Source organism: Suncus etruscus, chromosome 5, assembly GCF_024139225.1.
Source record: "Suncus etruscus isolate mSunEtr1 chromosome 5, mSunEtr1.pri.cur, whole genome shotgun sequence".
NCBI classification, from domain to species: domain Eukaryota; kingdom Metazoa; phylum Chordata; class Mammalia; order Eulipotyphla; family Soricidae; genus Suncus; species Suncus etruscus.
This window is the reverse complement of record NC_064852.1, coordinates 90,311,966-90,328,977: the sequence shown is the minus strand read 5'-3', so window position 1 is coordinate 90,328,977 and position 17,012 is coordinate 90,311,966. Positions and strand designations below refer to the sequence as shown.

General features: G+C 49.5%; 1 protein-coding gene across 1 annotated transcript; it reads left to right on the top strand.

The window, feature by feature from the left end:
- Positions 1–5,877: 5,877 nt before the first annotated feature.
- On the top strand, positions 5,878–15,268 carry HOXD8 (homeobox D8). Its single transcript, XM_049772874.1, has 7 exons — positions 5,878–6,472; positions 7,042–7,323; positions 12,589–12,732; positions 12,808–13,034; positions 13,148–13,260; positions 14,448–14,526; positions 15,059–15,268. The coding sequence occupies exons 1-7, from the start codon at positions 5,878–5,880 to the stop codon at positions 15,266–15,268; spliced, it is 1,650 nt and encodes a 549-aa protein (XP_049628831.1).
- The last annotated feature ends 1,744 nt before the right edge of the window (positions 15,269–17,012 follow it).

Here is a 17,012-nt window from a genome sequence, read left to right as displayed (position 1 = left end):
GTCTCGCTGCCAGCTTTACCCTTACGCTTCGGGCATCCCCCACCCATTCCCTGGGAGGGAGACCCTCCTTCGAATTCCGAATTCGAGGCCTCAACAACCTAGAAGGGTCTCCGATGTGTGTCCTTTGTGGGGTTGCTCCCACCCTGCCCAGAGACAGAACTGTGGTGATGGGGCCCCCTCCTCTGACTGCCCACCTTTCTTGGTCTCAGCACCGCTTAGTGGAATTTGGGCTCCCATGCACCCAGAGTTAGGCGCCTAGTAATGCCCAGGAGTTTTTTTGGGGGGCCCTAAGAACTAGGTATTCTCGCTATAGCGCCTAATACCAGGTGCCACCCTATTCCACTCCCTGTGTTCTTGGAATCTCAGCTCTCGACCCAAACGAGGGGAACTCCGTCTCTGCCCTCCAGAGCAATTCCAACAGCTCCGGCTCCAGCTCTGGCTCCCGGAGGGTTGAACCGGTTAGACTGTGGGCATCCGCCCCTCCCCGCAGGAGCCCCAAAGTGACCTTAACAGATCAAAATGGTCAAGGCCCTCCTTTCAGCTACCCCTCAACCCAGCGCCCCTCCCCCGCCGGCTTCAGTGTGTGCTTAGCCCCCAGCTAGGCCCTTTGGGAGCCACATTCAGAGGCAGAAATGAAGGTCATTGTAAGCGAGGATTCGGCCCGGCTAGGTCTTTGCAGGTCCCGGAGGTGGAGGCTCAAGACACTTTAGGTAGGGGCAGAAGGCGGGGGCGGGGGGGGGGGGTTGCTGGCGGAATTTGGGGGGGGATCTTGATGAAAAGGAGGATTTGAAGAGAGATCGAATGGGGGCTGGGAAGGAAAGCCAAGGCCCAGATCCGGCAGAAGGTGCTGCGTGCCCCCTCCCTCCCGCCCCTGCTCCCCAACCCGATACCTAAGGGCTCTTTGAAAACAGGAAGAGCCAAGGTGTCATAAAGCCATAGAGCTGGCGAGACGTCTGGAGGTAATGAGTTTACGACGGCTCCGGCGCTTCGCTTTGAAACCATCTCATTTTGATGTTTGTGTTTGCGGGAGGAAGGATAAAATGCAGACAAAACTCGGTCTTAAATTTTGGTCAATAAAATATAAACAAAACTGCATAGGACCTAGAAGTCTGCAGCTTCAGATTCCCCAGGAGAGGTGAGAGCATCAAGGAAATTATATAAAGGTGAAGACGAGAGAAGATGCTGTGTATCTGCTATATTAAACAAATGTAGTTGTGCATTAAAACGGCCCGAGGTAGGGTGTCTATAAAATTTTGACTACAGCTGATTCTTAAAATAAAAAAAAATCATCCTCTTGCTGGAGACCAGCAGAATTAAGTGATAGTGGGTCACTTATTCAGGTGAGGGTCACCCACTGATGTGGTGGGTGGGAAAAGATGAAGCTGGTGACTGATCACTCCGAAAATTAGGAGGAGAAATTTTTTTGGAAGTTATAGCTACTTGCTTATTAGTAAGTACTCATTGCAGTCGAACTTGAGGGAAATATTTTTAAAACAAGAAAAGAAAGGCACCCAAAAATGAAAGTATTTGCTTTTTAAGAAATGGGAGTGGGACGCTGTGTCAATTCATTCCACTCTGTGACATTTAAAATACATTTAAAATATTTGTTGTGTAGAGAAGTTTCAGTGAACACAGCCAACAGACTTTCAGACAACCTCTTAGAGATCCAGCAGAAAGCCTTTAATTTTGTTTTCATCCACAATCACCACCTACCATTGCCAAAAGAGAAACGTCTTAAAAGGAAAAAAATTACTAAACTACATTCTGTAATTTCTTAGTTTTCAAAGTTCCTGATCTCTCTAGGGGATGGCCTGTTGCAATAAATAGTTAGGAAGTTGTGATTTTTTTAAATGCTAACTTTAGCCCATTTTATAATGTAGTGATTACAAAATAGTGACCTAATGTGTCTGGTAAAAGAATATCTGGAAGCTTTTGAAAAGGATGCTACTGGAAGCTTTTGGGAACACAAATATCTTTGACATTCAGGAGCCCCTGTTTTGTGCACTTGACTTGTTAACAATCAAAGGGATGAAGCATTATTAGTGTCAGTGATCCAAGCCCCAGTGAAACAAGAGAACACGACTGGATTGGTTTAAGTCTAATAAAAGGGAAGTTAAACGCGGTTGGGACGAGGTTGCATTTGGCCACTAGAGAGCGCCGTTGCTCCATTTTGTAATCTCTTAAAGTTGGAGTTGCTGCGGAGGGCAGTTTTGATGAAAAATATCTACATCCTCCCCCACCCCCAATTCTAGGCTAAAGTAAATTTAACCAAAAAGAAGCTATGTGCACCATTAAATTTTCTAGTTATGAATCTTAATATATAATTTTTGGGGGCTAAATCAGGAAATTTAATTTTGGAAAATTTGGATTATGGTGCAGACATCTAAAACTATAAAATGAGAACATGTAAGTGAACATGATCTATCAAAACAGAAATGTGTAAAAGTATAGATAACGATTTACTAATTTAATTGCTCTATTTTTCTACTCAGGTTATAAACAGAATGCTGGGGTAAGGGGATTGTCATAAATTGTCAGGAGGATTTATAATGTTTTCTAAAAAAAAAAGGCCAGAACGTGCAGTAGTGGATTTTGTAGTGTTTGTACTTCTTTCTTGCCCTCCCAGGAATCCCACAGTTCTAGAAGGCATCTTGTATTAAGATCTGGGTTCGATCTATTCACTCATTCCATTCCAGACCCACACATTTATGGAGGGTTTAAACAGCATGTGCACATATGACAAACAAAAAGTCACACACAAACACAAAGTTAGTACCAAGGCTTTATTTATAAGGTTACTCTTTCGATTGGTGGTATTTGTGAGAAGAGACCTACGTACAAATCTTTACCTGTCAGAATCTTCCGATTTCAAGTTGAGTTTTATCTGGCAACCGGCTGGGAACAATAGCAACAAAGTCTGTTCTCACCCATCCCACAAGAATCTACAGTCCTTACTAATTAAAAAATTGAATAAAGCATGTGTCTCTCATCTGCAGATTCATTGGCAGTATGCTGGGTTTCACCACTTCTAGTTATTCCCTGTGAAAACGTTGGCAAGTCAGACATTATCTGGTTATGCCTTCTCCTTTAAGCCTTTTTCTTTTTGTCTACTTGCAAAATAAGAGATTACATTTCACTAGGCCAACCTGGAGAAAGGAGGGTAGTTGAACCCATTCAAGATTGGCACCCTAGGAACCACCCCGGGGTTTGGGTTGTTTTTATTTGGCATAAAAAGCTGGTGGCTCAGTGCTTTGTAGCTTGTGCCTGAGGTTCTCCGGAGGTTCTAATATTTTTGCCAGGTTGGTTTCTGCAGTCTATGGGCCCGGGTGTACTCACAATGGATAATTCCTCAAGAAAGATGATTCGCTTACTCCAAACAGTCCATGAGGAACGCCTGAGCAGGCAAGCGGAAATGCACTCAGTAGGGACCTATTAAATTAACTGGACATTAAAACGAGGAAAGGGTGTTTAGTACGTGGAAAAGAAGATATAAGTGGTGAAAGGCCAGGCGACTTTAGAGAGAGCTTTTAAATGAATACTATTTTTCCCTGATTTACACTTGCTCCTGTTCTCCTCCACTCCATTCACAAGCTAGGGTGGGCTTCTCCTTTCTTTTTGGAAAAGTAATTCAATTGAACTTGCATCCAGCTGGGCAGTCATTCTACCAGGCACTAGTAGAGATACTAGTAATATTTAAGAAAAGAGGCAGTTGCAGCCGGGGTGAGTTGAACGCCAGTCTGAAGGGTCCAGCCCCGGTTTGCTCTGCTCTCTGCCAGGCCTCTGACCGTGTTCCGTCCCGTGTCCCGCCCGAGGAAATGCCCAGAGTCCTTCTGGCCCTGAACATTGGTTGGTTTTTCTATTTACTCCTTTAGCCTGGCTACGGTCTCCCCCACCCTCCACATTCTTGGACCTCCTCTCCCCCACAACCCGGATGGAGCCTGGTGCTGACGTCTATCAAGGGTGAAATGGTGGAAACTATATTCATAGGCATGATTTCCATTAAATATCCATTAACCTGCGAGCCTCAGCGAGTCGTGCAATGCATCAAGGGTAAAATAAATGTCTATCTCATTTCCACTAGGCCCGCTAGGCTGGCAAAGGGGGGGGTTAGCTTTGGGACCAGGAATCATACATAGTACATCGACTAGGGCGCTTGTCATGAGAGGCTGACCCGGGGTTCGATCCCCAACATTCTATATGGTCTCCTGAGCCCATTGGAAATGAAGAGTGCAGGGCCAGGTGTAAAACAGCTGGGTGTGGCGAGAGAGACAGAGCCGGGGAGTGGGGAAGATTCTAGGTTTCTAGGTGTGTGTGTATGTGTGTGAGACAGAGAAAGAGAAGAGAGAGGAGAGAGAAGAGAGGAGAGAAAGGATAGAGACAGAGAGAGACAGAGAGACAGAGAGAGGAGAGAGAGAAGAGAGAGAGGAGAGAGAAGAGAGGAGGCTCAGATGCTAGATTTCCAGGTGAGAAAGAGGCTCGGATGCTAGGTTTCTAGGTGTGAGAGATAGAGAGGGGGAGGCTCAGATGCTAGGTTTCTAGGTGAGAGAGACATACAGAGAGAGAGAGAGAGAGAGAGAGAGAGAGAGAGAGAGAGAGAGAGAGAGAGAGAGAGAGAGACAGAGACAGAGACAGAGACACAGAGAGAGACAGAGACACAGACAGAGACAGAGACACAGACAGAGACAGAGACACAGACAGAGACAGAGACAGAGAGAGACTCATGCTAGGTTTCTAGGCTTCAGCCCTCTTCCCCCAGACCCTTCATTTAATTTATCCCATTCACATCCATAGAGAGGTCAGCTCTTGCCCCGACCATGGGCTGAGTCCAAGGGTCCCTAAAGTGCAAAGGCACAAAAATAAAAGCCACGGCCAACCTCAGTGGCACCGGGCCCGAGAGGAGAGGCGAGGCGAGGAGCAAGCCTCTGAGACACTCCGCAATCCTGGGAGTGGCCGCTTTGCCCACCCCTTCCAGCCCCGACCCCCAAGTGTAAGGTTCTGCCGCGCCCCCGCCCCGCCAGCCACGACCCTCCAGGCCCCTCGGCAGGGCGGCTCTCCGGGCTCCCCTTTAAGGCCGGCGGAGGCATCTGGCGAAGGGCGTGAGGCGTCCCGCCGGGAGCCAAAAAGGAAACCGAGAAATCCCTCCGCGCGGCCGGGCTCTCTCGCTGCCATCTCGCGGCCTCCCCGCGCCGTGGCGTTGGTGCGAAAAAAATGCCTCGCCGGGGCGCACCACCGGGGCGGCAGCCGCGGCGGCGGCGGCGGCGGCGAGAGCGGTGGGAGGGGAGGGGAGAAGAGGAGAGGAGAGGAGGGGGCCCGGGAGGGGGAGCGAGGTGAGAGGCGGCGGCGGGCCGTGGGTGTGCTTAGTGTTCTTTAGATGAAAACTTTTCTTTTTTTTTTTTTGTCGCCCTCCAGCGCGGGGGGAAGTTGGAAAGCGAAGCCGCTGCGTGCGGCGTCCCCGTGGGCCGGGCGCACTCTTTTCTCTCCCTGCGAGGGGGAAGTTGGTGCAGTTGAGCCGCGGCGGGCCGGGTCACCGGGGCGGCGGCGGCGCGGCGCGGCGCGGCGAGGCGAGGCGAGCGGGTCGCGGTGCAGCCAGCCGGCGCGCGCCGGTAGAAGCCGGCCCAGCCGGGCTGCGGAGGGGCGCGGGGGCGGGCGGGCGGGGGCTGGGCGCGGCTGAGGCTGAAGCGAGGCGGCGCGGGACACGCGGGCATGAGCGCTCAGTAGCCGGGCGCCCGCGGGCTGGGCCGCCTGCAGCCTGTGGCCTCCGAGCCGCCGCCCCACGGCCCCGGCCCGCGCGGCGCTGCCCGGCCGGGAGCGAGGGTCCTCGGAGGCGGCGCTGCCTCCGTGAGGTGCGCTTCCCCGCCGGCGCCTCAGCTCGACCCCATGAGCTCGTACTTCGTGAACCCGCTGTACTCCAAGTACAAGGCGGCGGCGGCGGCGGCGGCGGCCGGGGCGGCGGGCGAGGCCATCAATCCCTCTTACTACGACTGTCACTTCGCGCCTGAGGTCGGCGGCCGCCACCACGCCGCCGCCCTGCAGCTCTATGGCAACAGCGCCGCCGGCTTCCCGCACACGCACCCGCACACGCACACGCACACGCACGCGCACCCCTCGCCGCCGCCGCCGCCGCCGCCGCCCCCCGCAGGCCCGGGCTGCGGTGCCGGGAGCGGGCGCGGCGCCCCGGGGCAGGACTACTTCCAGCACCCCGGCCGCGGGGGCAGCCCGCTCGCTGCCTACCAGGCCGCACCCCCGCCTCTGCCGCCGCCCCCCTGCGGCCCGGGGGCCTGCCCCGCCGCGCCCGCCAAGTTTTACGGAGACGACCCCTTCCAGAGGCAGCCCGTCTTTACGAGCCAGCCAGAGGCCGAGCCGGGCCGCTACCCCGACTGTAAATCGTCCCGCGCTCCCGTTGGCGACGACCCAGACCGCTTAAATCAGAGCGCGTCTCCGTCTCACATGTTCCCCTGGATGAGACCGCAAGGTTGGGACGCCGTTCTCGATGGGGTTTTGTTTTATTATTATTATTTATTATGGGTTTGGAAGCGGGGAGACTTCCCAAGTGGGGTGGGGTGGGGAGGGAAGAAATCTGCTTTCATCTCACGTTCTTCTTGGCTTTGGAACTCACTCGCCTTTTCTCGCCTGGCTCTCTCCTCGCCTTCTTAAGGGGCGCTTAGAAGTGACTGATCAAAAGGTGATGCAGGCTGACACCCCCAAACACACACACACACACACACACACACACACACACACCACACACCCCACACCTGGCCCTCTCCCCTCGAATAGAAATTTGAATAGAAATTTCGCATCGCACGCATAAGCTGATGGGGATGTGGGGATGGCGTCCCTGGGAAGCCGCCTTTGCTCAAACCTTCGCCTGCCTCCAAATGTCATATAGATTCCCAGCCCCAGCCCTGCAGAAGGCCCCTTGACATCTTTAAAACGTTTCTTTTCCTCTTTTTATCCTCCTTTCTCCCCCCCCCCACTTTACACCCCTGCCCCCCAAAATTGTTGGTTTTGTTTTTTCTTTTTTCTTTCTGTCTTCATTAGCACCTCCTGGGAGACGGAGAGGAAGGCAGACCTACAGTCGATTTCAAACCCTGGAATTGGAAAAAGAATTTCTCTTTAACCCCTATCTGACCAGAAAGCGAAGAATCGAGGTTTCCCACGCACTAGCCCTCACTGAGAGACAGGTGAAAATCTGGTTCCAGAACCGGAGAATGAAGTGGAAAAAGGAGAACAACAAAGACAAATTCCCCGTTTCCCGACAGGAGGCCAAAGACGGGGAGACCAAAAAGGAAGCCCAGGAGCTGGAGGAAGAAGGAGCCGAAGGCCCGACAACATAATTGAACTTCTTCCTTCAAATATCTACCGCTGACTGTTGAGACTCATGGCCAGCACTGGCTGGTCGGCACCACCTGTGCTCTTTGTTGGAAAGAACTTTATCTGTATTTCAAGCTACCTTCCTATCACTGCTCTTGAGGTTTCTTCACTTTGAAAGGAATATTTTTTAAAAAAAGATTTTAATATTACATAGAAGCAGCCCTTGAGCTTGCTATATGAGAGTAACTTGATATTGACCTTGTAGCTGTATTTTTATAATGATCAGTTTAACTGAGTTGGTGATTTGCCTCAACAACATAAACTTCCTAATGATTAGCACTAAATAATTGATATAAAGTGTTTTATTAATCAGACAAGTGCACTTGAACATTTTAAATCTTTTCTTTATGGTGAGTAAATTAAAAGAAGTCTATTAATTTTTTTTAAAATTATGCCTGCAGAATATATTATTTGATTAAAATGTATTATTTATATTTTTTTCTTTCTAGTTTTAAAACGAATGGTTCAGATGCCTTTTGTTTACTCCTAAAAGGTTTCTTAGACTATTTTATAAAGGGAAGATCTCTTTTCTCTGGGAAGTGTTGGCCAAATATTCAAAAAGCACATGTTAGCTGAGGCGTGTCAGGCAGAGTCCAGGCTCTCCAGCTGCTTTAACCAGGAAAATGTTGGGCCAGTGGCACAAGTTTAAAGACAGTGTCAAAGTGGACATTTGTTTTTCTGTAGAGTATACAAATTATGCCAATTTAATCATGTAGCGTGAATGAATACTTGAAAAGCCAATTATAACTTTTTCACTCATTAACTTTTCACTCTGGCAAGTCGCCTGGTGGGATTCCTCTTGTTCCTCAAGCTACTTTCGTTTTGAGTCAAACTTAGTATCGCCTAAAATCTCTAGGTCTCTAGTCTGTGCCTACCGCTATGCTGCTGTGATTCTGCTTTCTTATTTTTTTAATAGTGCCATATTTATTTGTATGCCCTTTGCTCTGTTTGCACACCCATTTGAGCCAACTAGCTGTGCTTGTCTCAGATGTCGGTTGGTACGTCTTCTGCTGTTCTCCACTATGCTGTTCTCCACAGAGCTTTGAAACAACCTCCTAGAGCCAAAGCTGAAAATCTGAGTGTAAACAACCACTCCAGAATATAGCTAGCTCCTTAATAAAAACGTGAATCTTTTTCTAGAGGTAGTTTCTTTGAGCGCCGCTGCAAATAACCCTTTTCCATATTCATATCACCTGGGTTCACACCAACGCAATGTCCCACCAAAGCTTCTGTTTATTTCCCTATTTTAAACGGGTGTTAGGATGTAAAAGCAATCATTTGGAATAGTAAATAAATTAATGTAGGGGGTGAAGGGTGCCTCATTCCAGAGAGGGCTCCCTCGGTTATTATAGGTTTATCTTGCTCTGAATAACATGGCAGATAGATTGTGAAAGCTTTGAACTTCGCAGCAGAATGAAATTGTAGACTGGGGGTGGGGAGGGAATGAACCTGAGGCCAGGTAGGACGCCAGCTTGGCATGTTTCACTGAGCCTGCTGAGCCTGCGCTGATGTGCTGATGGGACTGTTATTAACAAGATATCCATTTTCCATTGGAGGCTTTTCCCGCAGCTGCCATTTTAAGAGGAAAGAGGAGGTAGTACAAAGAGAAAAGGAGACATTCTTTGTGTGTTTGTGTGTGTGGTTTTTTGGATCACACCCGGCAGTAGTCAGGGGAAACTCCTGGCTCCATGCTCAGAAATTGTTCCTGGCAGGCACGGGGGACCATATGGGACGCCGGATTCGAACTGATGACCTTCTGCATGAAAGACAAACGCCTTACCTCCATGCTATCTCTCCGGCCCCATGGAGACATTCTAATAAACAATCATTTCTCCCTCACAAAAGGGAAAGCACCTTTATCATGTGGTATTGAAAAGGTAATTTTCCCCCTAGACCTGTTTATTTTTAAAGAGGCATACTTTCATTTACTGCACAGGCAAGGTGAAGTCCTATAATTTTAGGTCTAGGTCACTTCTCAGGCTTTGGTGGGCTTTTTGCTGCCTTTTAGACCTAGGAAATGTTGGCCCTGTGCAGGATAGAGGCTAAGTACCACCTGGTTTTGTTTGTGCCTGGCGCAGAAAGAGAATGTGGTGGCTGTGGCATTCACTGACCTGAGTCAGGAAAAACCATTTTAAGCCTGAGGTGGCCCTGGGAGCTTAAACATTTGCACAAGGGGAGACAGCTACACATTGTACTGTTAGATTTGGAAGTGTTTTGCTTCGTGTTCTGTCTACCTACCGCTGTTGGCTGGTGTAGAGCGAAGAAATTGCCTGTAAGCATAGCAAGGGAACAGCTGAGAGATTGGGGGGTGGGGAAGTACTAGTCAGAGACTAGTACTGACTACTCTTTAGTTTCCCTCCATTTGAGGGATTTGTTATTATCAAAATGTGCTGTCTCCACTCAAAAATCTTTTCAAATCTTTCTGGAACCACTGATTTTGGGCAACACTAACAGTTCAGGGACCTTGCCCATGGATGGGTGTGGCTATCAAAGAAGAAAAAGGAAAAAGTGTTTTTATTTCCGCTGCTGCTCTAGAAGTAACATCTCCTGGCCTTACTGGCCTCCTAATCCAAGGTAAAATTGTAGTTTATATTCAAGAGAAAAGACTTGTAATAACTGGTATGTTTGAAAATATTTGTATTTATAAATTTGATGTTTGGGTATATATTTGATATATTTGTACATATACAAATTATACATGCAGAAAGTGTTGATAATAAAGGAGATCTGTGTTTCCTTATGTAGTAGAGGTGTGCATTTGTCTCCAAATCTGCCACTACAGGCACATTCACCTCCATCTTTCTTAGTGCCTAGAAATCTCCATGTTCTATCATGGTATTTTATGTATCAGACTCTGCAGTGTCATGCAGAAAATGCCCTAATTGGCTCAAATGTAAACACACAGGGATTGCTGCAACAAGCAGCAAACATTTTTGCTGCAGAAATTTGCATAAACGTTCAAAAAAATGTCCTTTGCAAACCCAGGCAAGGCTTTGCTAAGAGCGCCTGCTTAGAGAGGTCTGTAAACCGTTTAGAGAAAAATGGGACTTTCTAATGTTAACACTGAATAAAAGAAACAACTCTTTGAAGTGATTTAAGTTCTCTGTTTGCAAGAATCAGAAACACACAAAGGAGTGTAAGTCTCACTCACTGGTTCCTAGAGAGAAGTCAGTTCAGGAACTGCCATTTTGTGAGGATACACAAAGCCCAGCACAACGAATACTTCTGTACAGGGGGTGGGGGAGTACAAACATGGCTGCCTTTCAGGGCGAAGGATCTTTTTCCAGCCCAGCCCTTCTTCCCCCAGCTGTAAAGAAGTGTCATAAAGCTCTGCTTTTATTTGGGTAGAGTGTGTGAGGATGAAGAAGGAGATCAACGACTGAGGTTATATCTTCGAATATTTTAGAATTAATCTGTTCAGTCCACACATATAGACTAGTGTAAGATATTGGGACACGGTAGGATTAAACAACTTGCCCCATTCTTTATTTGAAAATAATATTTTATTAATCTTTAATGCAGATGTTACTATTTCATATTCAAGCTTGTCTTCTCTGTATCCTTGAGGTTGACTGAATCCTCAGGCATCTGGGGTAGAAAGTGGGAAAGAGAGAACATTTTTTTTATGAACTCTGGCCACCGCTACGGCTTTTCCAGTAAAATTATATTATTTTTCTAGAAAGAATATAACTTTTGCTGACCGATAGCATCATAAACCCTTTAACTGAAAACATCAAGGTCACTGGACCATTTTCAAGGGTACAAGCGACCAATTCTAGAAGTATATGTATCCTGCTTAAGTAGCAGTAGCCTCCATTTGAGTGAGGATTCTAAGAGCAGATAAGTTACACATAGAATGCAGGAATGTATAAATGCATTACTAGAAGTCCAAAGAGGTGTCCTTGAAAGAAATGGGAAGGGGTTACCTCTTTCAGACAGGTTCTGCAGCCTGAACGGTCATGCCCATGCATTAATAAGAAGGAAAATGGAGGGGGGGGGAAGCCAAGGCCTTTTACTTTCTGCTTGGTTCACTGGAGCACTTTCTATTAGAAGTCCAAATGGAATGGGACTCCAGCCTTTGAAGAAAGGGACTATTTTTGGGGATGGGGGCAAGGCTGAAAGTGAGTAGTTGCTCTTTTCAGGAGCAAATGGACTCCCTCTATGCCTGGACATTGCCTGGAGTAGACTTTTCAGTGGACCAATCTAATTGTGGGGCAACAAGGATTTAATTCCGGGGAAAGAGGATTCTACTTAGGGGAGAGTTAAAGCAAGTGATTATAGAGGGAGATCCAGAAGTGGTAAGTTTTCTATCTTGGGACTGTCCAGAAGGATGTAACCCAAGCAGATAAAGGTCAGGCATCAAGAGCTATAAATATTGTTGTGGGGAATAACTTGAAACACCTAAAAACCACTTTCAGTCTTTGAACTGGTTGGTGACCCCTCAACCACAAAATATCCAAGAAATGGGAGGGAGCCCAAGTATGTTGTGTGTGGGTGGAGAGTGCACTTTCTTGGCCCTTTGAGCCCAGGTTTTCTGCAAGATCAAGCAACCTAGGCTGGCTAGGAGATAGAGGAGCAAAAACCGAAAGTGATCGGCTGCCCTTCCAGAGCCGCCTTTTTGAGAGCAGAGGGGAGGAGAAGCCGGCGGCCCGCCCCAAGGGGGAGATCTGGAGGGGGCGACGGCCAGGATCACCCCCCGAGCGCCTAGGCGGAGCACTCCGCTCGCCCCCCTCCCTCCCCAACCGTGGCTCAAATGAGCAGGGGTTTGAGACAACCAAGAAAAAGAAAAATAAGTAATTCATGGAAAAGGTGAGAATGAATTAGGAAGCAGTGGAGAGAAGAGAAACCAACCCAGAATTCTGCACAGAGGAGAGAGACTGACAGAGAGAGGAGGGAGGACTGAAGAGGAGGCGGAGGAGGACGGTGAAGAGAAAAGAGAGAGGAGGGAGAAAGAGAGGAAAAAACATGGCGCTTGTGAGCTGTATGTGCAAAATCCGCAAGGAATTGCAGTAAATTCCTTTTTGTTTGAAGAAAATTTACAACTTGGTAATAGACCTTTTTATGACCTATTTGCGGTCGTCATTGGCTGCGGCTGGTCATGTGCAGGCGCCGCTCGCCTTCACGGCCTTTTTCCTGATTTCCCAGGCGAATTTTCCCCCTCATTCTGCCTTCCTGGAGCCTCACCCCCTCTTTTTCTAACCTTTGTCTCTGCAGAGGTGGGCTCCAGTCGCAGGCTGCGGGATGGCGGGGTGCGCGGAGACCTCGGCTCCCACCCGGCGCCCAACTTGGCCACGCCGCCGCCTCGCTTCGGCCGTGCCGCCGCTGCCGACTCGGGCGCGAGCGGGTGCCGAGCCCAGCGTGGGGACGCGGCCGGAAGGAGACCGGGGCGCCGAGGCCCCCGCGGGCGCTGACATCGCCCGCCCGGCCCGGCAGGCCTGCTCGGGCCCCCGCAGCCGCGCGCTTCCCACGCACCGCCTTCCCCGGGAGCGGGGCCCCGGCGCCCGGCGTGCGCACCGCCCGGCCCTGCCCAGTGGATTACAGCGGCCGCCCGGGCCGCCCGTCGCCTGCAGCCCCGCAGCTTCCGGGTAAGAGCCCCCCGCCCCGCGGCCAGCTCCGACACCCCGGGGCTCGAGGCGCCCAGCCCCCCTGCAGTCAGCTCCGTAAAGCCCGACCCTCTCTAGTTCCTGCGATCCGGAGGTGACTGCACCCCTGCTCCTTGCTCCCTTTCTCACCGAGGGGGCATTCCCCTGTCCCCCCTCCCCCGCCCCCGTAGGGTCCCGCGGAGCTCCTAAATCCTAGGGAAGCCCCCCCACCAGAAGGGGCGGCGGCAGACAGGCCCCCCACTGCCGGGATGGAGAACTGCCGGATCCGCACCGCGGGAAGAATGTAGGTGGTTCCTGGACTTCTCAGCTTGCTGGGCTCGCTCCGGGCACTCACTCGGTGCTATAAACCAGTGCTTCGCGGTTTATTTGTGGGCAGGTACCTGGGGGACCTAACAGGTGTTTTTGGAGGGCTGGGGTTTGCGGTGGGGGCGGTTGGATTCCTTGTACCTTGATGTGTTTGATTTGTTCAGTGAGTGATGGACTGGTTTCTAGGGTTTCTGGTTTATGGGGCCTTGTGAATGAAATGGTATTTTAAATATTTTAATTGCTTCTCTAGTTCTTAGAGATATCCTAGAGCTACCCACGAAAGGTTCCTTTCATAGCTAATCGTCTGGTGAATTTGGATTGTTTTATGTCAAAAAAGGATGCCTATGTTGGGAGTATTAAAAGATCCGAAGATACAGTATCTAATCTGTTTTCCTTGTATAAAAATCTGGTACAGGTCTGGGGCGGAGAGAGAACAATAGATATTTCAGAAATATGAAGCATGTTTAAATTTAGTCATTTCGTGTTTCTTGTTTGCCAATAGTAGATATATTGCTCTAAATAGTATGTGGTTTTCTCTCAACAAATAAATATAGAGCAACATGTCCCGCTGTATTTCAAAATTACTGAACCGAAACATTATCTTTGTGTCAAAAGAAAAACATTTCAGGATAACAAAAAGAATGCTGTTTCCTCCTACTGATTTTGAATGGCACTTGAAGATACAGTTCTCAAATTTTATTGCTTATTCCCTTATGGATATGTTGTGAAATATTAAAACCTTTCAACAATCTGCCGCATTGCGCATGAGCGCTGACTTGCGCGTGGCAGGTCATCTCCAAAGCATCCAGTGGCAAATTCTAACTCAATGCCTCCTCTCCCCTCCCCAGATATTACAGCATAACTATGTTGGTGATAAAACGCATTTTGGAATAATAAATGGCATTTGTAAAAAGATAATTTTAGAACTTAACCATGGAGTCACCGCTGATTTCAAAATGGAGGATCACGGTTTGTGGTCAGCTGACATCCGCAGAATTGTGAATCACTATGATCACTCACAATAAACTCGGTGGTTTTAAAAGTTTCGAATATTTTGTATTCGTATTTTGTAACTATTTCTCTACTGTGGTACAATTAATTGTACAATTGCTTTTGAGGTCAGTGTTTCCTGTGGGTACAATGCATTGCCCGTTGGAAAAGCAGGCCTGGGGTGGGTGACTTGCAGGCCCTGCCCCAGGCTGGCCAGAATCTGGGGAGCCCCAAGTTGGGGCTGGCATCGTGGGTGGGTGAGGAGGAATTGTGGCCTTGATGGCCAAGCTCGAATCCCAATTCTCCTTGGATTCAGTGGCCAACCTGGAGGACTGCAGGTTCTTCAGCAGAGGCTGATGTCATAGGCAGCTATGGAGGACTCAGGGACTCCTTGGAAATCCCTTGGTAGCTTTAAGAGCTTAGTGGGCTGAAATGGTCTATTGCTTCTTAGGGAATAAATAATCCTCAAATCATTTGAACTCCGGCCATTTAGTCCAAGAGGAGACTAGTTAACAGCTGGAAACAGCGTCATTGTCCCTGTTCGCCCAACAGCAGCAACAACAACAAAATAAAACTTAGAAAAACACTTGGGCCCTAAGTGCTCTCAAGTTGGGATGCTAGCCCAGTGCCCTCGGCAGACCTCTGCCAGTTTATAGGCCTTGGTGTACACTGGTCAGCCAGAGAGCAGGCTTTGCGCTGTCGCCAAGGACCAGGAAAAAGAGAAAGTCGCTATTTTCATTGTGACTAAGCACCAGAGTTGAAACCCAAACGTATTTTCCTGTCAGACGATCCTCAAAATAAGTGCATTTGCCAGAGTTCGGCTTTCTGAGCTCGAGAAGCAGGAGAAATTGGAACAAAGACAGTATTTCACTCTGGGCTGGCAGGCAGCTGTTAGAGGTATTTACGGCTTTGCCGCAGTGCGGCCGCCCGGCAGGGCACTTGGGGGCACCGGAAACTGGGAAGAAGCCACCAAGAACTCGGAATTCCGATTTTAGTCCAATTTTAGGGCCACTTTTCCGGAACTGGAGTAAATAGATACCCGCTTTCTAGGAACCATTCCCTTAGATTTGTGAATTGTGCAGGACGAGGGCGAAAGTGTGCTCTCCGCATTTAGGGTGGGTTTTTTTGTTTTTTTTTTACCCCGCACCCCTGCCTGGACGATCCAGTCGGAAGCGGTGCCTTGGGTGCGAAACTGCGGATCCAAAAGCCAGCCTTGAGAGTGGGCACACTGGCAACATGGCGATTTGGTTGGCTCGGCTGAACAGGCTTTGCAAGTCAGAAAGGATGGTTGAGGCTTTTCCTAAGGGTTTTCCTGAAAAAGAAAAACAAAAAAAAGGTATTTCCTGTCTGGCTGAGCTAGGGCGTCCTAGCTCCCAAGCAGGCAGGCACTGTAGCCCCCGCGCGGTGCCGGGGAGCTAAGCGCCCGCCACGCACGCTGGCAGGGCGGCCCCCGCGCATGTGCAGTGACAGCCAAGCTGCGGGGGTTCGGGTGGAGGTGGAGTGGGGTGGGTGTTGCTGGCCCAAGGTGGGAGGGAGAAGCGGGAGGAACAGAGCGCGGTGGGGAGGGGTGGGTGGGAGGGATTAGGAAGGAGACGCGAGAATCTATAATCTGCCCACCCCCACCAGCCAAGTCCCAATCCTTAGTTCTTCTGCTTCCCTTCATTCTATCTAGCCTTGCATCTGTACAGTGGAACATCTTTTTGCCCTTGACTACATTATTTTCAATCTTCTTGATTCAGCCCTATCCCAATTGAAACCCTACATGTCTAAAACTCAAGTCTCAATAACTTTGGGTCACGGTTCTTAAATTAAATAAAAATAAAAATAAATAAAAATAAATCTGTGCAGGGAACCTGAGAGATAGCATGGAGGCAGGGCGTTTGCTTTGCACGTAGAAGGACGGTGATTCGAATCCTGGCATCCCATATGGTCCCCTGAGCCTGCCAGGAGCGATTTCTGAGCACAGAGCCAGGAGTAACCCCTGAGCGCTGCCAGGTGTGACTCCCCCAAAAATATAAACCAAAAAAATATCTGTGCAGAAACAGACTGCAAATTTGAACTAGAGACCAAAGGAAGCCAAATATTTCAAGGTGTCACCTAAGTCCATATTTTAACACTTCAAAAGTATATATATATCACATATATTTTATATATGACATATATAATATCTATAAATAAAATCCTCGAGTTAAGGGTAGCGCTATTTTCAGCCGTGTCCTTCTGCTTTTTTGGAAAGGACTTTCTTGGCGCGTGCACAAACCGCCAAACTTGGGGTCAATCCTTCAACCTGATCCTTCCCGGGTCTTGTTACGCCAGCGCAGCACCAGGAGGGCTCTGTAGGGGTTCGGCAAAGAGCAGCTAAATAAATAAATAACTAAATAAGCAAGCGAGCAAACGGAAGGGATTTTCCGCCTGGGCTCCCTAATTATGGAGGGATGCGCGCTCGGGCTGCAGCGGCGGCGTCAGCGCCCTCTGGACTCCTTGGGGCGCTCCCCGGGCCACTCCCGCGGGACCCGCCCTGGGCCGGCGCGCGGCCGAGGCCCGAGGTTCCCCCGCGCGGCGCCGCGGCCCTGCTCGGCTGTCCGGCGCCTCGTCCAGGAGGAGGCGCTGTAGGACAAGCGTGTCGCCGGCTGCGGTGGCGCGGGGGATGCCCGGGGCTCGGGCGGGCAGGGGGAGGGGAGGACACGTGACCCCGCCCCTCTTCCAGGCGCCCCTCGCCTCGGCCAGCGCAGGTTGGCG